This window comes from Lynx rufus, unplaced genomic scaffold, assembly GCF_022079265.1.
Source record: "Lynx rufus isolate CCGP_SWC_20201006 ecotype Redwood Valley unplaced genomic scaffold, mLynRuf1.p SCAF_1, whole genome shotgun sequence".
Lineage (NCBI taxonomy): Eukaryota > Metazoa > Chordata > Mammalia > Carnivora > Felidae > Lynx > Lynx rufus.
In genome coordinates this window covers 239831583-239846056 of record NW_025814823.1, presented here as the reverse complement: position 1 = coordinate 239846056, position 14474 = coordinate 239831583, and the positions used below count along the sequence as shown (strand labels likewise).

Below are 14474 nucleotides of genomic sequence, written 5' to 3'. Positions count from 1 at the left end.
TCAGAGGATTCACTATTTTATTTTCAGTTTCCTGTAGCATGAACTGTTCAGAGGAGTGTCAGATGTAACTGTTGTCCCTTTAAAATCGATTTCACAATTTTAACCTCTTTGACTTTTAACTGTTATTTGTAGCCTTGCATTTCTTTTCCAAACAAATGAACCTTGTGGTATTTCCTCAGGAAATGCTACATCTAAAAATAACTTTAAACATCTTTTAAACTAAAAGTATTCTGTCTTTACATAAAAGCTTGTTCTACCAAAATATGAAGAAGAAATCAGGCACCAATGATACTGTTTTCAGAATGACTGGGTGTAATTCTGTGATTTTGATAAAGGATGCCATAATGGTTTTTTTTTTTTAATCTTTTAAACATTATCAGTACAGTTAAAATGTATTTACTATAGGTAAACTTTTCTGAGTATTAAATTACATGTGAACCAGCTCTGTCCTTGTCACAGGGGCCTCCCCCATTCCCTTCAGACCCAGGAGTACCAGGGAAAGGGAAGGCCCCCTGAGAAATTCCAGACGCTCCACAGATAACCCTAAAATGTAGCATTTCAGGTGCACATTTCAGAATTTAATGGGGTGGAACTTGATTGTGCCTCCGGTGACAGCAGCAACAACCTCACTTAAAGTGTTAGTTAGGGTTCCCCTCATAGGCTCAGGGGTCAAGTGTACCTAATGCAGCCATGGGCACTTCCTCAGTGTGACAATGTGAAGGACCAGCAGACTGCTCCAAGAGGAACTCCCCACTATGCTGAGGGTTTGCCTGCACCTTCCCACAAAGACAAGTCACATACCCAGACATAAGACAGAGCCTGTAAAGGGGACCCTTACATAACCAGCCAGTGAAACTCTCCTCTGCACCTGTCTTCATTGATGTCTTAAATTACCCGATGCTCTCTTGCATTTCAGGATCTGGAATCCCTTGACACCTATATCCAGAACACACTGTCTTCCCTCTACCCACCTTTTGAGGCCACGGCAGCCACGGTGCTCTGGCAGCTGTTCAGTGTGGCTGAGAGGCTCCACGGTGGGGATGGGCTGCGCTGCCTCACTGACTTCCTCATTCCAGCCAAGAAGGTCCTACAATACCTGCAGCAGGAAGCCTGTGTGAGTACCTGCCCTGCAGGGGCCAAAACCTGTGTGAGACCCTCCCCTCAGGGGACAGGGCCTGTGTGATGGTTTTCCCTGCAGAAGGAAACCTGGGAGACCCTCTCCTGCAGGTAATGCCTCCCTGTCCTTGACTGTATGGAAGAGACAGGCAAAGTGTTACTTGGTACCTGGAAAATATTTCAACTGAGCACATGAAATTCTAGATCTGGGGAATTAAACTAATAATTAAAGCAGAAATAATTCAAGTGAGCATTTGTTGTTTTCTTTCTGAAAGGAAGCTGCGAGATTAATCTTAGCCATTTTTCATAGAGTTTAATCGCATAAAATGGAGAGATCTTCGCAGTCCACTCCAGGTTTGGGGTCCATAAGGTTACTGGCTCAGCTCCTTTCCTCTGACTTCTGGCTCCTTTTCTCCATAGTCACAAATGATGAATGAACTAGGGCTTTGTGTTCCAGAAACAGGCCTCTCAGACCTGCCAGCTGTAGAGCCCACTCTGTCCACAGGTATCCATTCTGTCCACAGGTATCCCCAGTGAACTTTGACTAGTCTTCAAGCCCAGGTTAATAGATTTCTTAGGTGCTTTTTTTTTTCCTGAGTGGTATTCTATTGTATGGAATACACTGCAATTTGTTTACTCATTCATAGATTCATACACATTTAGGTTGCTTCCAGTTTAGAATATTATGTATGAAGTTACTACGAACATCTGCATACAAGATCTGTGTTGGCTTATGTTTTCTTGGGTAAATAGCTAGAAGTGTGATTGCTGGGCCACTTCCAACCTCTGTCTCCTGATGACTTCAGTTTTATGCCTAAGATCCATTTTGAGTTAAATTTCTGTATATGGTGTGAGGTAAGCTTCAAATTTGTTTGTCTTTGCATGTCTTATCTATCCAATGGTTCCAGCACCATTTGTTGAAAAGACCATCGTCTTTTCTCCATTGACTCACCCAGGCAACATTGTTGAAAGTGAATTGTCAGTACAAGTGTGAATCTGTTCCTAGACTCTGTTTTGTTCCCCTGATCTGTCTCCCTTTCCTCCAGTAACATGGTTTTGATTACTGAACCTTTAGAGTGAATCCTGAAATCAGCTGGTATAAGGCCTCCCACTTTGTTCTTCTTTTTCAAAATTGTTTAGTTATTCTAGTGTCTTTGCATATATATAAAAAATTTAGAGGGGCGCCTGGGTGGCGCAGTCGGTTAAGCGTCCGACTTCGGCCAGGTCACGATCTCGCGGTCCGTGAGTTCGAGCCCCGCGTTGGGCTCTGGGCTGATGGCTCAGAGCCTGGAGCCTGTTTCCAGTTCTGTGTCTCCCTCTCTCTCTGCCCCTCGCCCATTCATGCTCTGTCTCTCTCTGTCCCAAAAATAAATAAACGTTGAAAAAAAAATTAAAAAAAATAAAAAAAAAATTTAGAATCTGTTAATTTATAAAAATCATACTAGGAGTTTTGATTAAGATTGCTTTAAATCTGTAGATCAATTTAGGGGAGAAATGTCTTGGGATATTTTATTGTAGGTTATTTTTGAGGCAATCTTAAAATTAATGGCAGACAATTTGTGGGTATATTGCAGTGAGCTGCTATAGAGATTCATGGCTCAATCGTATAAAAGTACATTTGATATTAAAAAGTACAAAGATCTTAAAAAGTAAGATCTTTATTAATCAGTGCCTTTTATTATTCCATTGATATTGAAGTAGGGCTTTTAAAAAAAACTACCACTGGACTACTTTGATTTATTAAATTCTTTGAATGTCTTTTAGCTAGAATGACCACGGTAGAGAAATGACCAATGATATCCTACATTTGATTCTTTGCGTGAAGTCGTCTACACAGAGGATTTTTTCCTTTGTGATTGTGTATCTTTTGCACACTTAAAGGGTATTGATTGATAAGAAACAGAGGTAAACAGCAGCACAGGGAACAGAAACGCCTGTACCCTTTCAAAGGTGTGTTTTGAGAAGGTATTTTGACCTAATGTTTCACCTTCTTTCTTCTGTTGTGTTTCCTTTTCCTTTCATTTTAATCATAAGTCATCCGCCTTCCCATTTACAAAATTGCTTATTTTCTGAAAAAGCCATGTGAATACTACTACTCTTTAGTATCAATACATATTTACAAGTATACAATTTAATAAGCACAAAATGAAATTTAGGGATAACCTTGCTATTTGCATCTTTATATTGCTTTTTACTTTTGAATAAAGAAAATAAAATTCGATCATTTGTATGACATAGGAGAAAATGAACTTATCTCAACACCTATGCATATAAACATGTCGTAGTTAATATAGATCAATGCAGTTTTTATTTACCTGCTGTGGTCGAAGTATGTGACTTGAAGAACATTACTAATCATACTAATTTTTTGTTGTATTCCTAAGATTTCAATGACCACCATTCTTCCATCCCTCTGTAGATACAGGAAATGTTCAAAGTGACTCATCAGCTTATTTATGACTTTCTTTCATCACAGTTTGGCTCAAAAACTATCTGCAGAAGTTAAAGGCAATCAGAAAGATATAGAAATAGAATGGTTTGCTTGATGGGGGTGGGGGGAGCAGGAGCAGGGGATTCCAATAAAGAAGATGAAATCAAATGGAAGCCAGAAAAGGAAGGAACAAACAAAACAAAGGCACAGGAATAAAAAGCACAACATATATAATAACTGGATGAAAACAAAGTTTTTAAATGGTAGCCCAGCAAAATTCCAGCCAAAGATAACTGGTGTAGCAATCATCATAAAAAATTAAATATAGTAAAAGGCAGAATACATTATCAAGGCTAAGGCAGATCATTGAGTAATAATACTGGTAACAACCAGGAATATGTAACAGTCTGTAAACACCTAACAACATAGCCTGAAATGTTTGGTGCACAAACTGAGGGAATTAGAAGGAGTAAACATAATCATAATGGGAAAAGCAAATAGATAAACAGACCCCATATTACTTAGGATATATCTGAACACCTGATTTCTCTCTTTCACTAATGGGCATGTGTAGAGTACTGAAGCCAGTAATTTTAAAATACACATCCTTCCCAAAGCACACATGCAACATTTTCCAGAATTAATCAAAATTTGATAAAATTCAGGTAAAATTTTACAATTAAAGGATATACATTTACTTCAAGAATGTATACAACTTGAGAATATTAGAGAGCATACACTCTTCTTAAGTGTACATATGCATTTATTGAAATGACCATTAATCATAGAATTAATCAGAATTAATCAGAATTAAGATTAATTAATTAATCAGAATTAATCCGATTGACCATTAATCAGAATTGACCATTAATCATAAGGTGGCAATAAATACCAAAGAATTAGTATCTAAAGATTGCAGTGCAGGGGTGCCTGGGTAGCTCAGTGGGTTAAGTGTCTGACTTCGGCTCAGGTCATGATCTCACTGTTTGTGAGTTCGAGTCCCACATTGGGTTCTGTGCTGACAGCTCAGAGCCTGGAGCCTGCTTTGGATTCTGTATCTCCCTCTCTCTCTTTCCATCCGTGCTCATGCTCTGTTTCTCTCTCTCAACAATAAATAAACGTTAAAAAAAACTTTTTTTAAAGATTACAGTGCAATAAAACTCCAAATCAATAATGACAACACCTTTACATTTGGGAAATTGTACATGTACTCCTAAGTGAAGGGTCAGAGAACAGCAGAAATTGGCAAAACATTTAGGGCCAATGAACAGGTGAGCCCTTTCTCTAGTTATGGTTTAGAAGTGTGAGAGAGACTTTAACTCCTGCCAAGCAACAAGAAAGCCCTACATAAACCAAAACAATTATACTTTCCTTTAAAACCATCCAAGAGCTGTGGATACACAGAAATCTAAAAGAACCAAATTATGGAGAGATAATGACTTCCTAAGTGAGCAAGAGCAGAAGACACTTTCAAACCTGGGACCAGTGACTGAAACTGCAGAGAGGGTGGGTGGAAGAGCAACCTGACAGGGAAGGACCATCTATGCTCAGAGGAGGAGAGATTGAACTTTAAGAAACCTCAGGGCTAGTCTCACATTTAGGTCCTTAATCCATTTTGAGTGAAAGAAAGTGGTCCAGTTTCTTTCTTTTGCATATAGGTGTCTGATTTTTTCAACACCATTTGTTGAAGAGACTGTCTTTTTCTCATTGGATATTTTTTCCTGCTTTGTCAAAGACTAATTGACCATATAACTGTGGGTTTATCTCTGTGTTTTCCATTCTGTTCCATTGAGCTATGTGTCTGTTTTTATGCCAGCACCATGCTATTTTGATTACTACAGCTTTGTAATATAATTTGAAGCCTGGAATTATGTTACCTCCAGCTTTTTTTTTGTTTTTCAAGGTTGCTTTGGCTCTTCAGGGTCTTTTGTTGTTCCATACAAATTTTAAGATTGTTTGTTCTAGTTCTGTGAAAAATGCTGCTGGTATTTCGATAGGGATTATGTTAAGTTTCTAGATTGCTTTGGGTAGCATAGACATTTTAACAATATTTCTTCTTACCATCCATGAGCATGGGATTTCTTTCCGTTTCTTTGTGTTGTCTTCAATTTTCTTTAATGTTTATTTATTTTTGAGAGAAAAAGCATGAACAGGGGAGGGGCAGCGAGAGAGGGAGACACAGAATCTGAAGCAGGCTCCAGGCTCTGAGCGGTCAGCACAGAGCCTGATGAGAGGCTTGAACTCACGAACCACGAGATCATGACCTGAGCCGAAGTCAGACGCTTAACCAACTGAGCCACCCAGACACCATCTTCAGTTTCTTTCATCAGCAGTTTATAGTTTTCAGTGTACAGGTCTTTCACCTCTTTGGTTAAGTTTATTCCCAGGTATTTTATTATTTTTGGTACAGTTGTAATGGGATTTTTTTCTTAATTTCTCTGTTGCTTCATCATTAGTGCATACAACTGCAATGTATTTCTGTACATTGATTTTGTATCCTGTGACCTTACTGAATTGATTTCTCAGGTCTAGTAGTTTTTGGTGGAGTCTGAAGGATTTTCTATAAGTAGTGTCATGTCATCTGCAAATAGTGGAAGTTTTACTTCTTCCTTACGGATTTGGATGCCTTTTATATCTTTTTTTTTATTTTATTTTTTTAATTTACGGCCAAGTTAGCATATAGTGCAACAATGATTTCAAGAATAGATTCCTTAATGTCCCTTACCCATTTATCCCATCCCCCCCCACAACCCCTCCAGTAACCCTCTATTTGTTCTCCCTATTTATGAGTCTCTTATGTTTTGTCCCCCTCCCTGTTTTTATTTTTGTTTCCCTTCCCTTATGTTCATCTGTTTTGTCTCTTAAAGTCCTCATATGAGTGAAGTCATATGATATTTGTCTTTGTCTGACTAATTTTGCTTGGCATAATACCCTCTAGTTCCATCCACATAGTTGCAAATGGCAAGATTTCATTCTTTTTGATTGCCGAGTAATATTCCTGTGTGTGTGTGTATGTGTGTGTGTATAGATACACACACACATACGCGCACGCACACACACACACACACACACACACACATACATACATATACCACATCTTCTTTATCCATTCATCCATCAATGGACATTTGGGCTCTTTCCATACTTTGGCTATTGTCGATAGTGCTGCTATAAACATGGGGGTGCATGTGTCCCTTCAAAACAGCACACCTGTATCCCTTGGACAAATACCTAGTAGTGCAATTGCTGGGTCATATGGTAGTTCTATTTTTAATTTTTTGAGGAACCTCCATAGTATTTTCCAGAGTGGCTGCACCAGCTTGCATTCCCACCAGCAATGCAAAAGAGATCCTCTTTCTCTGCATCCTTGCCAACATCTGTTGTTGCCTGAGTTGCTAATGTTTGCCATTTTGACAGGAGTAAGGTGGTATCTCATTGTGGTTTTGATTTGTATTTCCCTGATGTTGAGCATTTTTTCATGTGTCGGTTGGCCATCTGGATGTCTTCTTTGGAGAAGTGTCTATTCATGTCTTTTGCCCATTTCTTCACTGGATTATTTGTTTTAGGGTGTTGAGTTTGATAAGTTCTTTATAGATTTTGGATACTAACCCTTTATCTGATATGTCATTTGCAAATATCTTTTCCTATTCCGTCAGTTCCCTTTTAGTTTTGCTGATGGTTTCCTTCGCTGTGCAGAAGCTTTTTATCTTGAAGAGGTCCCAGTAGTTCATTTTTGCTTTTGTTTCCCTTGCCTCTGGAGACGTGTTGAGTAAGAAGTTGCTGCGGCCAAGGTCAAAGAGGTTTTTGCCTGCTTTCTCCTCTAAGATTTTGATGGATTCCTGTCTTGCATTTAGGTCTTTCATCCATCTTGAGTTTATTTTTGTGTGTGGTGTAAGAAAGTGGTCCAGGTTCATTCTTCTGCATGTCGCTGTCCAGTTTTCCCAGCACCACTTGCGGAAGAGACTGTCTATTCCATTGGATATTCTTTCCTGCCTTGTCAAAGATTAGTTGGCCATACATTTGTGGGTCCATTTCTGGGTTCTCTATTCTGTTCCATTGATCTGAGTGTCTGTTTTTGTGCCATGGATGCCTTTTATTTCTTTTTGTTGTCTGCTTGCTGTGGCAAGGACTCCCAGTACTATGGTGAACAAAAGTGGTGAGAGTAGACATCCATGTCTTGTTCCTGACCTTAGGGGAAAGCTCTCAGTTTTTTACCATTGATGTCAGCTATGGGTTTTTCACATGTGACCTTTATGATGTTGAGGTCTGTTCCCTCTACACCTACTTTGTTGAGGGTTTTTATCATGAATGGATGTTGTACTTTGTCAAATGCTTTCTCTGCATCTACTGAAATGATCATATGGTTTTTATCCTTTCTCTTACTGATGTGACGTATCATGTCAATTGATTTCTGAATATTCAACCATTCTTGCGACCCAGGAATAAATCCTGCTACATCATGATGAGTGATTTTTTTAACATATTGTTGGATTTTGTTTGCTAGTACTTTGTTGAGGAGTTTTGCATCTGTGTTCATTAGAGATATTGGCCTTTAGCTCTCTTTTTTTGCTATTGTATCTCTATCTGGTTTTGGAATCAGTAATGTTGGCCTCATAGAATGAATTTGGGAGTTTTCCTTCCTCTTCTATTTTTGGGAATAATTGGAGAAAAATAGGTATTAACTCTTCTTTACATGTTTGGTAGAATTTGCCTGTGAAGCTGTCTGGCCCTGACCCTGTATGTGAGACCTGAAACCATTAAAAGTCCTATAAGCGAGCACAGGCAGTAATTTCTCTTGACACTGGCCATAGCAACATTTTTTTAGATATGTCTCCTGAGGCAAGGCAAACAAAAGCAAAAAAAAAAAAAAACAAAAAAAACTATTGGGACTACACCAAAATAAAAAGCTTCTGCACAGCATATGAAACAATCAACAAAAGTAAAAGACAACCTAATGGCAGAAGATATTTTACAAATTATATATCCAATAAGAGTTTAATATCTAAAATATATAAATAATTTATATAAATCAACACCAAAAAAATATTCTGATTAAAAATGGTCAGAATTAATGAACATACATTTCTTCAAAGAAGACATACAGATGGCTAACAGGTACATGAAAAGATGTTCAACATCACTGATCATCAGGGAAATGCAAATCATAACTATAATGAGATATCACCTCATACCTGTGAGATTGGCTAAAATCAACAACCCAAGAAACAACATGTGCTGGCAAGGATTTGGAGAAAGGGAAACCCTCATGCGCTGTTGGTGGGAATGCAAACCGGTGCAGCCACTCTGGAAAACAGTATGGAGGTTCCTCAAAAAGTTAAAAAGGGAACTACCCTATGATCCAGTAATCACACTACTGTGTGGTTTACCCAAAGAATATGAAAACATTAATTCAAAGGGATGTGTGCACCCTATGTTTATTGCGGCATTATTAACAATAGCCAAACTATGGAAGCAACCCAAGTGTCCACTGATAGATGAATGGGTAAAGCAGATGTGGGACACACACACACACACACACACACACACACACACACTGGAATATTACTCAGCCATAAAAATAAAATCTTACAATTTGCAACAACATGGAAGGAGCTAGACAGTGTAATGCTGAGCAAACTAAGTCAGAGAAAGACAAATACCATATGATCTCACTCATATGAAGAATTTAAACAAATGAGCAAAGAGAAAAAAGAGAGACCAACCAAGAACTATAGAGAGCACACTTAACTATAGAGAACACACTGATGGCTACCAGAGGAGAGGTGAGTAGGGGAGGAGTCAAATAGGTGATGGGGATGAAGGAGTGCACTTGTGATGAACCCTGGGTATTGTATGGGAGGGTTGAATCACTAAATTGTACACCTGAAACTAATATTACACTGTATGTTAACTAACTGGAATTTAAATAAGATTTTTTAAAATATATGACAAAAGCACAAAATGTGGGAGGGAGTAAATTGAATTGTACTACTCTAGGTTCTTACATTGTTTTAAAGTAACAAAATGTTACTTGAATAAAGACGCATGTTGTAGTCTTGAGAGCAACTACCGAAAGCAACACGAAGAGGTATAACCGAAAAATCAGTAGAGGAGATAAATGGAATCCAAAACACAGAAGAGAGGATAAAAGGAAGAACAAAGAAACAGATAGGCAAATAGATGAACAGATGACAGATGTGAAGATGACAGATTTAATCCAACCATATTTGTAATTATTTTCAACGTACTTAAATGAACTAAAAAATCCAACTGAAAGCAAATATTGCCCGACTCAGGCTGAGAAAAAGGCAAGACCAACTAAATGCTGGTTATAAGGAATGCCCTTTAAAATATAAACACATACAAAGGGTGAAAGAAAAAGAATGGAAAAAGATATGCCATTAAGTATGAGTAGGTGAGGTGATGATCTTTCTGTCAGACAAGTTAGGTCTCTGACAGAGTCACAGGAGACACATGGGGACAGGACAATTCATAGTGATAAAAGCCTCCATTTATCAACAGAATACCTAGTAAGAGAGCTTCTGAGTACATTAAGACAAACAACTGGCAACACTTAATGGAAATTTTCATGTACTTCTGTCAAAAATTGATAAAATGATCAGTAAAAAAAAATCAATAAGGATATAAAAGATCCGAACAACACCTAACACACTGACCTATTTGACATTTATAGAACATTACATCCAACAAATGCAGAACACACATTCTTTCCAGTGCACATGAAATTTTTTCAAGATAGACAACATGCTGTAGGTCTCTAAAAAAATACAATTTCACAAATTTGAAAGGGCAGAAATAAAGTATTTTTTTGTAACCACAATGCTATCATCAGAATTAAATAACAACAAATAAGTAGAAACTCCCAAATTTTTGGAAATCAAATAACACATTTCGAAAGAACCCATGACTTAGAGAAATCACAAGGAAAATTATTGGAACTGAATCATAATGAAAACACAATGTGCAGAAATGTTTACATACAACTAAAGCAATGCTTAATGTATAATATAGTTTAAACTAATATGTAGTTTTGTGGAGGAAGTCTGATATCACTTACCTAAATTTCCACCTTAAGGTAGGAAAAGAAGAGCTAATTAAATCCAATTTAATTGAACCCTAAACTGATTAAATATGAATGCAGAAATAAAGAGGGATAGCTTTTTCTGTGAAAACGAGTTGAATGTTCAGCAGAGACTCCCTAAAGTCTTACAAAAAGGTGCCATCACATTAGGTATGAGCAAGACACCTGAGAGACTGGGATATTTGGGGGGAAATCCGGAAGAGTTCTCCATCCATATTCTTTGCCTACTGTCTTTATGTTCTCGCTCCATTTGAGAGGTGCTGTGAGACACAGCAACATGACTGTGGCCAACCCAGGGGAGACAGTAGAGCCCCCAGGTCAGCAGAGAAAAGATGGGTCTCTGTGCCTGTTAGAGTCCCATGAAGAGACTGACCCACACAGAAATCTACCTCAGGGAGCTTAGTGTAGAGAACTATCATCTAGTAACGTGGGATTAACCGTAAAGGAGCCATGAGAGCTCACCTGGGGCTGAGGGAGAGCACTGGGAGGGACAAACCTCTAAGGGATGGAGGTTCAGGAATGTGCATTTACATATTTAAAGCAAAAATAAAACATTCTGAGTGTGTATGGCCATTCTTTTATAGTGATGGCCTGCTCTGACAGACCAGCTACCAGTCCTGATCACCCAGAGCCAGAGGGACTGTGAACAATGCGGTCAGCATGGGAGTCGCAGGGAGGGGGGGCAGGTCTCAGGGGTGTGGTGAGCGGTCACCTAGCACTGTGCAGGCCACTTAGGAAAACACCAGCAGAGGCTTTTGTCTATGAGTTAGGGTGAAACACAGAGAGGGGAGGGGACTGACTTCTCAGGCTCAAGGTCGCAAAAAGGAAACTGATAGATTGATGGCAGAAACATCTAGTAAATCTGTGTTTCAGAAGCCAATGAACAGCCAAATAAAAGCTGTTTCTTACATCGTGTTTGCAGAGAACCCATAGACATAAGTAAAATACTAAGTCCTGTATAAAAGTCAGCCTTGGAGAGGCAATGTCCAGAAGAGGCACTACTTGCCCACAGAAACTCTGGGGAAACCCAGCCTCTTGGTGGTCAGAGAGGCACCAGGTACATGACAAGACAGGTTTTTGCTTACTGACAAGCAGAAAAATATAAAGATTAATATTCAGAGCAGGGAGAATTCAGTACGATAGACTATCTGAAACTCTTGTCATATTCGTGGAAATATGTGTGGACACTATAGTGTCACACACAGTTAGAATCAGATATCTTAGACCACAGCAAAGGATCTAAAATACAGGACCAGATTTATTCATAACAGTACATGTTGTGACATTACTTACAATAGTTAAAAAATGGAAATAAATGTTAGGGGAATGGTTAAATTAATAGTGTATAAATATGATGGACTGTTATACACAGGTTAAAATTGTTTTGAAAGAAGTTTTTAAAAAATACATGAGGAAATTATTATAATATGAAGCCAAAAAGTGGTGTATATCAGTTTTTTTTTGAATGTTTATTTATTTTTGTTTAAATTTCTTTTTTTCAACGTTTATTTATTTTTGGGACAGAGAGAGACAGAGCATGAACGGGGGAGGGGCAGAGAGAGAGGGAGACACAGAATCGGAAACAGGCTCCAGGCTCTGAGCCGTCAGCCCAGAGCCTGACGCGGGGCTCGAACTCACGGACCGCGAGATCGTGACCTGGCTGAAGTCGGACGTTTAACCGACTGCGCCACCCAGGCGCCCCTGTTTATTTATTTTTGATAGAGAGAGACAGAGCATGAGTAGGGGAGGGGCAAAGAGAGAGTGAGACACAGAATCCGAAGCAGGCTCCAGGCTCCGAGCTATCAGCACAGAGCCTGATGCGGGGCTTGAACTCACGAGCCATGAGATCGTGACCTGAGCAAAGTCAGACGCTCAACCGACTAAGCCACCCAGGCACCCCTTGCATCAGTTTTTTAACATGTACTTGTAAAACCATGACAAGGGGACATGCGGTGATGTCAGCATGCCTGTGCTGTGGTAGACCTGTGAGTACGGAAAAAGGCCAGTTGTGCATGTTCTACTTTCCTAATTTTAGAAATATCCCCTAATTACTAAAATCAAAAATGAAACTGGGGAGCCTGGATGGCTCAGGCGGTTGAGCGTCCAACTTTGGCTCAGGTCATGATCTCGTGGTTCATGGGTTTGAGTCCCACATCAGGCTCTGTGCTGACAGCTTGGAGCCTGGAGCCTGCTTCAGATTCTGTGTTTCCCTCTCTCTCTGCCCCTCCCCCACCCATTCTCTGTCTCTCTCTGTCTCTCTCTCTCAAAAATGAAGACTCTTAAATATGGAGAACAAACAGAGGGTTGCTGGAGGGGTTGTGGGAGGGGGGATGGGCTGAATGGGTAAGGGGCATTAAGGAATCGACTCCTGAAATCATTGTTACACTATATGATAACTAATTTGGATGTAAATTTAAAAAAATAAAATTTAAAAATTAAAAAAAAGAAATACACTTCAAGTATATGAAGACACAAATAAAAACATTTAAATTAAAAAAATGAATAAACATTTAAAAAAAATTAAAAAAAACCCACAAGGCCGAGGTAAATGGAGGTGCATATGGCAGCCAGACTGTGTACAGAGTTAAGGCTGAGGGCATATTGAAGACCATCTAGTGGCCTGACCACTGCACATTCACCATTTGAGAAGGCAGTTGGTCTGCAAATACTCTCAGCTGTCTCTGGTTCCTAATGGTAGGTTGCTGTGTGGACCACCTGGGGTCAGCCCCAGGACCAGGGGTACAGGGCCATGACAGCAAACATTGAGGACAAGGTTCCATGGACACACAGAGAGGGAAGCTCATCCCTCTGTGTCCATTCAGGCCCAGGACAAGTGGACAGTACATAGTCTCCATGAAACAATGGGCTGGGGAGTCATCAAAGACCCAGGGAGGCTCAGCCTCACTTCTCACATTTAATCTACAACCAAGTTCTCCTTCTGGCTTTTCCAAAGGACCATAGAAGTTTTGTTCTATTTTAAGTTTTCCAAGTCGGAGAGTGAAGCTGAGCTTTTTGGAGTACTGTAGTAACTGCTGTGGTACATCTATTATAATTGAAAACCTGCTACTGATCTAGAGAAATTCAGGTTCCTGGACTGCTGTTGAAAGCCTGTTATAAAGAAGGACCCAGGGTGCCTGAGTGTCTCAGTTGGTTAAGCGTCTGACTCCTGATTTCAGCTCAGGTCATGATGTCACAGTTCTTGAGTTTGAGCCTTACATTCCGGCTCTGTACTGACAGTGCAGAGCCTCCTTGGGATTCTCTCTGCCCCTCCCTCTCTCTCTCTCTCAAAATAAATAAATACAAAAAAAAGGACCCTGCTTATGTTTTTATAGCAGCTGAACTGCAGCTCATAAACAGTGAAACCCACGGACTTCCTTTTGAATAATAATAAAAAAAAACACTTTGGTTCTGATGCTTCTTTCTTGACACACTGTGAATGTTCTGAGCACACCATTTAGAGAAGATGTTGAAATGAGATAAAGAATTGCTCCTTGCAACCTGGAACTGGATCTATTCAGAACATTACTAGAAGATTTATAACATCTATCTAATTTGGCTGCAAAAGATTTATAATCAAAACCTTGGTAGATTTGCCCAAGGAGAATCTCAGAATTATGGACTGTGTTGGGGCCAAGAAGAATGGTGTTCCTTGTTTCCTTTTCAAACCTTTGATATACATTCTACTTTGGAATAATATTGCCATAATTTCCTTGTTCGTGGCATATGCATTATTGTGAAATTATAGTCAAATCCCCCACAAGTTCAACCTGAAGAAACTTCTTCTCATCATTTCAGTTATTACAAAAAAAACCCATTTGGACAAAA

At 39.2% G+C, this 14474-nt stretch overlaps 1 protein-coding gene across 1 annotated transcript in view; it reads left to right on the top strand.

The window, feature by feature from the left end:
• The window catches only part of PLEKHG4B (pleckstrin homology and RhoGEF domain containing G4B), a 78909-nt gene that overhangs the window by 21509 nt on the left and 42926 nt on the right, over positions 1-14474 (top strand). Inside the window, exon 2 of the mRNA XM_047077370.1 lies at positions 917-1114. Within this exon, the coding sequence (XP_046933326.1) occupies positions 917-1114 (198 nt within the window). The remainder of the gene's footprint in view (positions 1-916; positions 1115-14474) is intronic.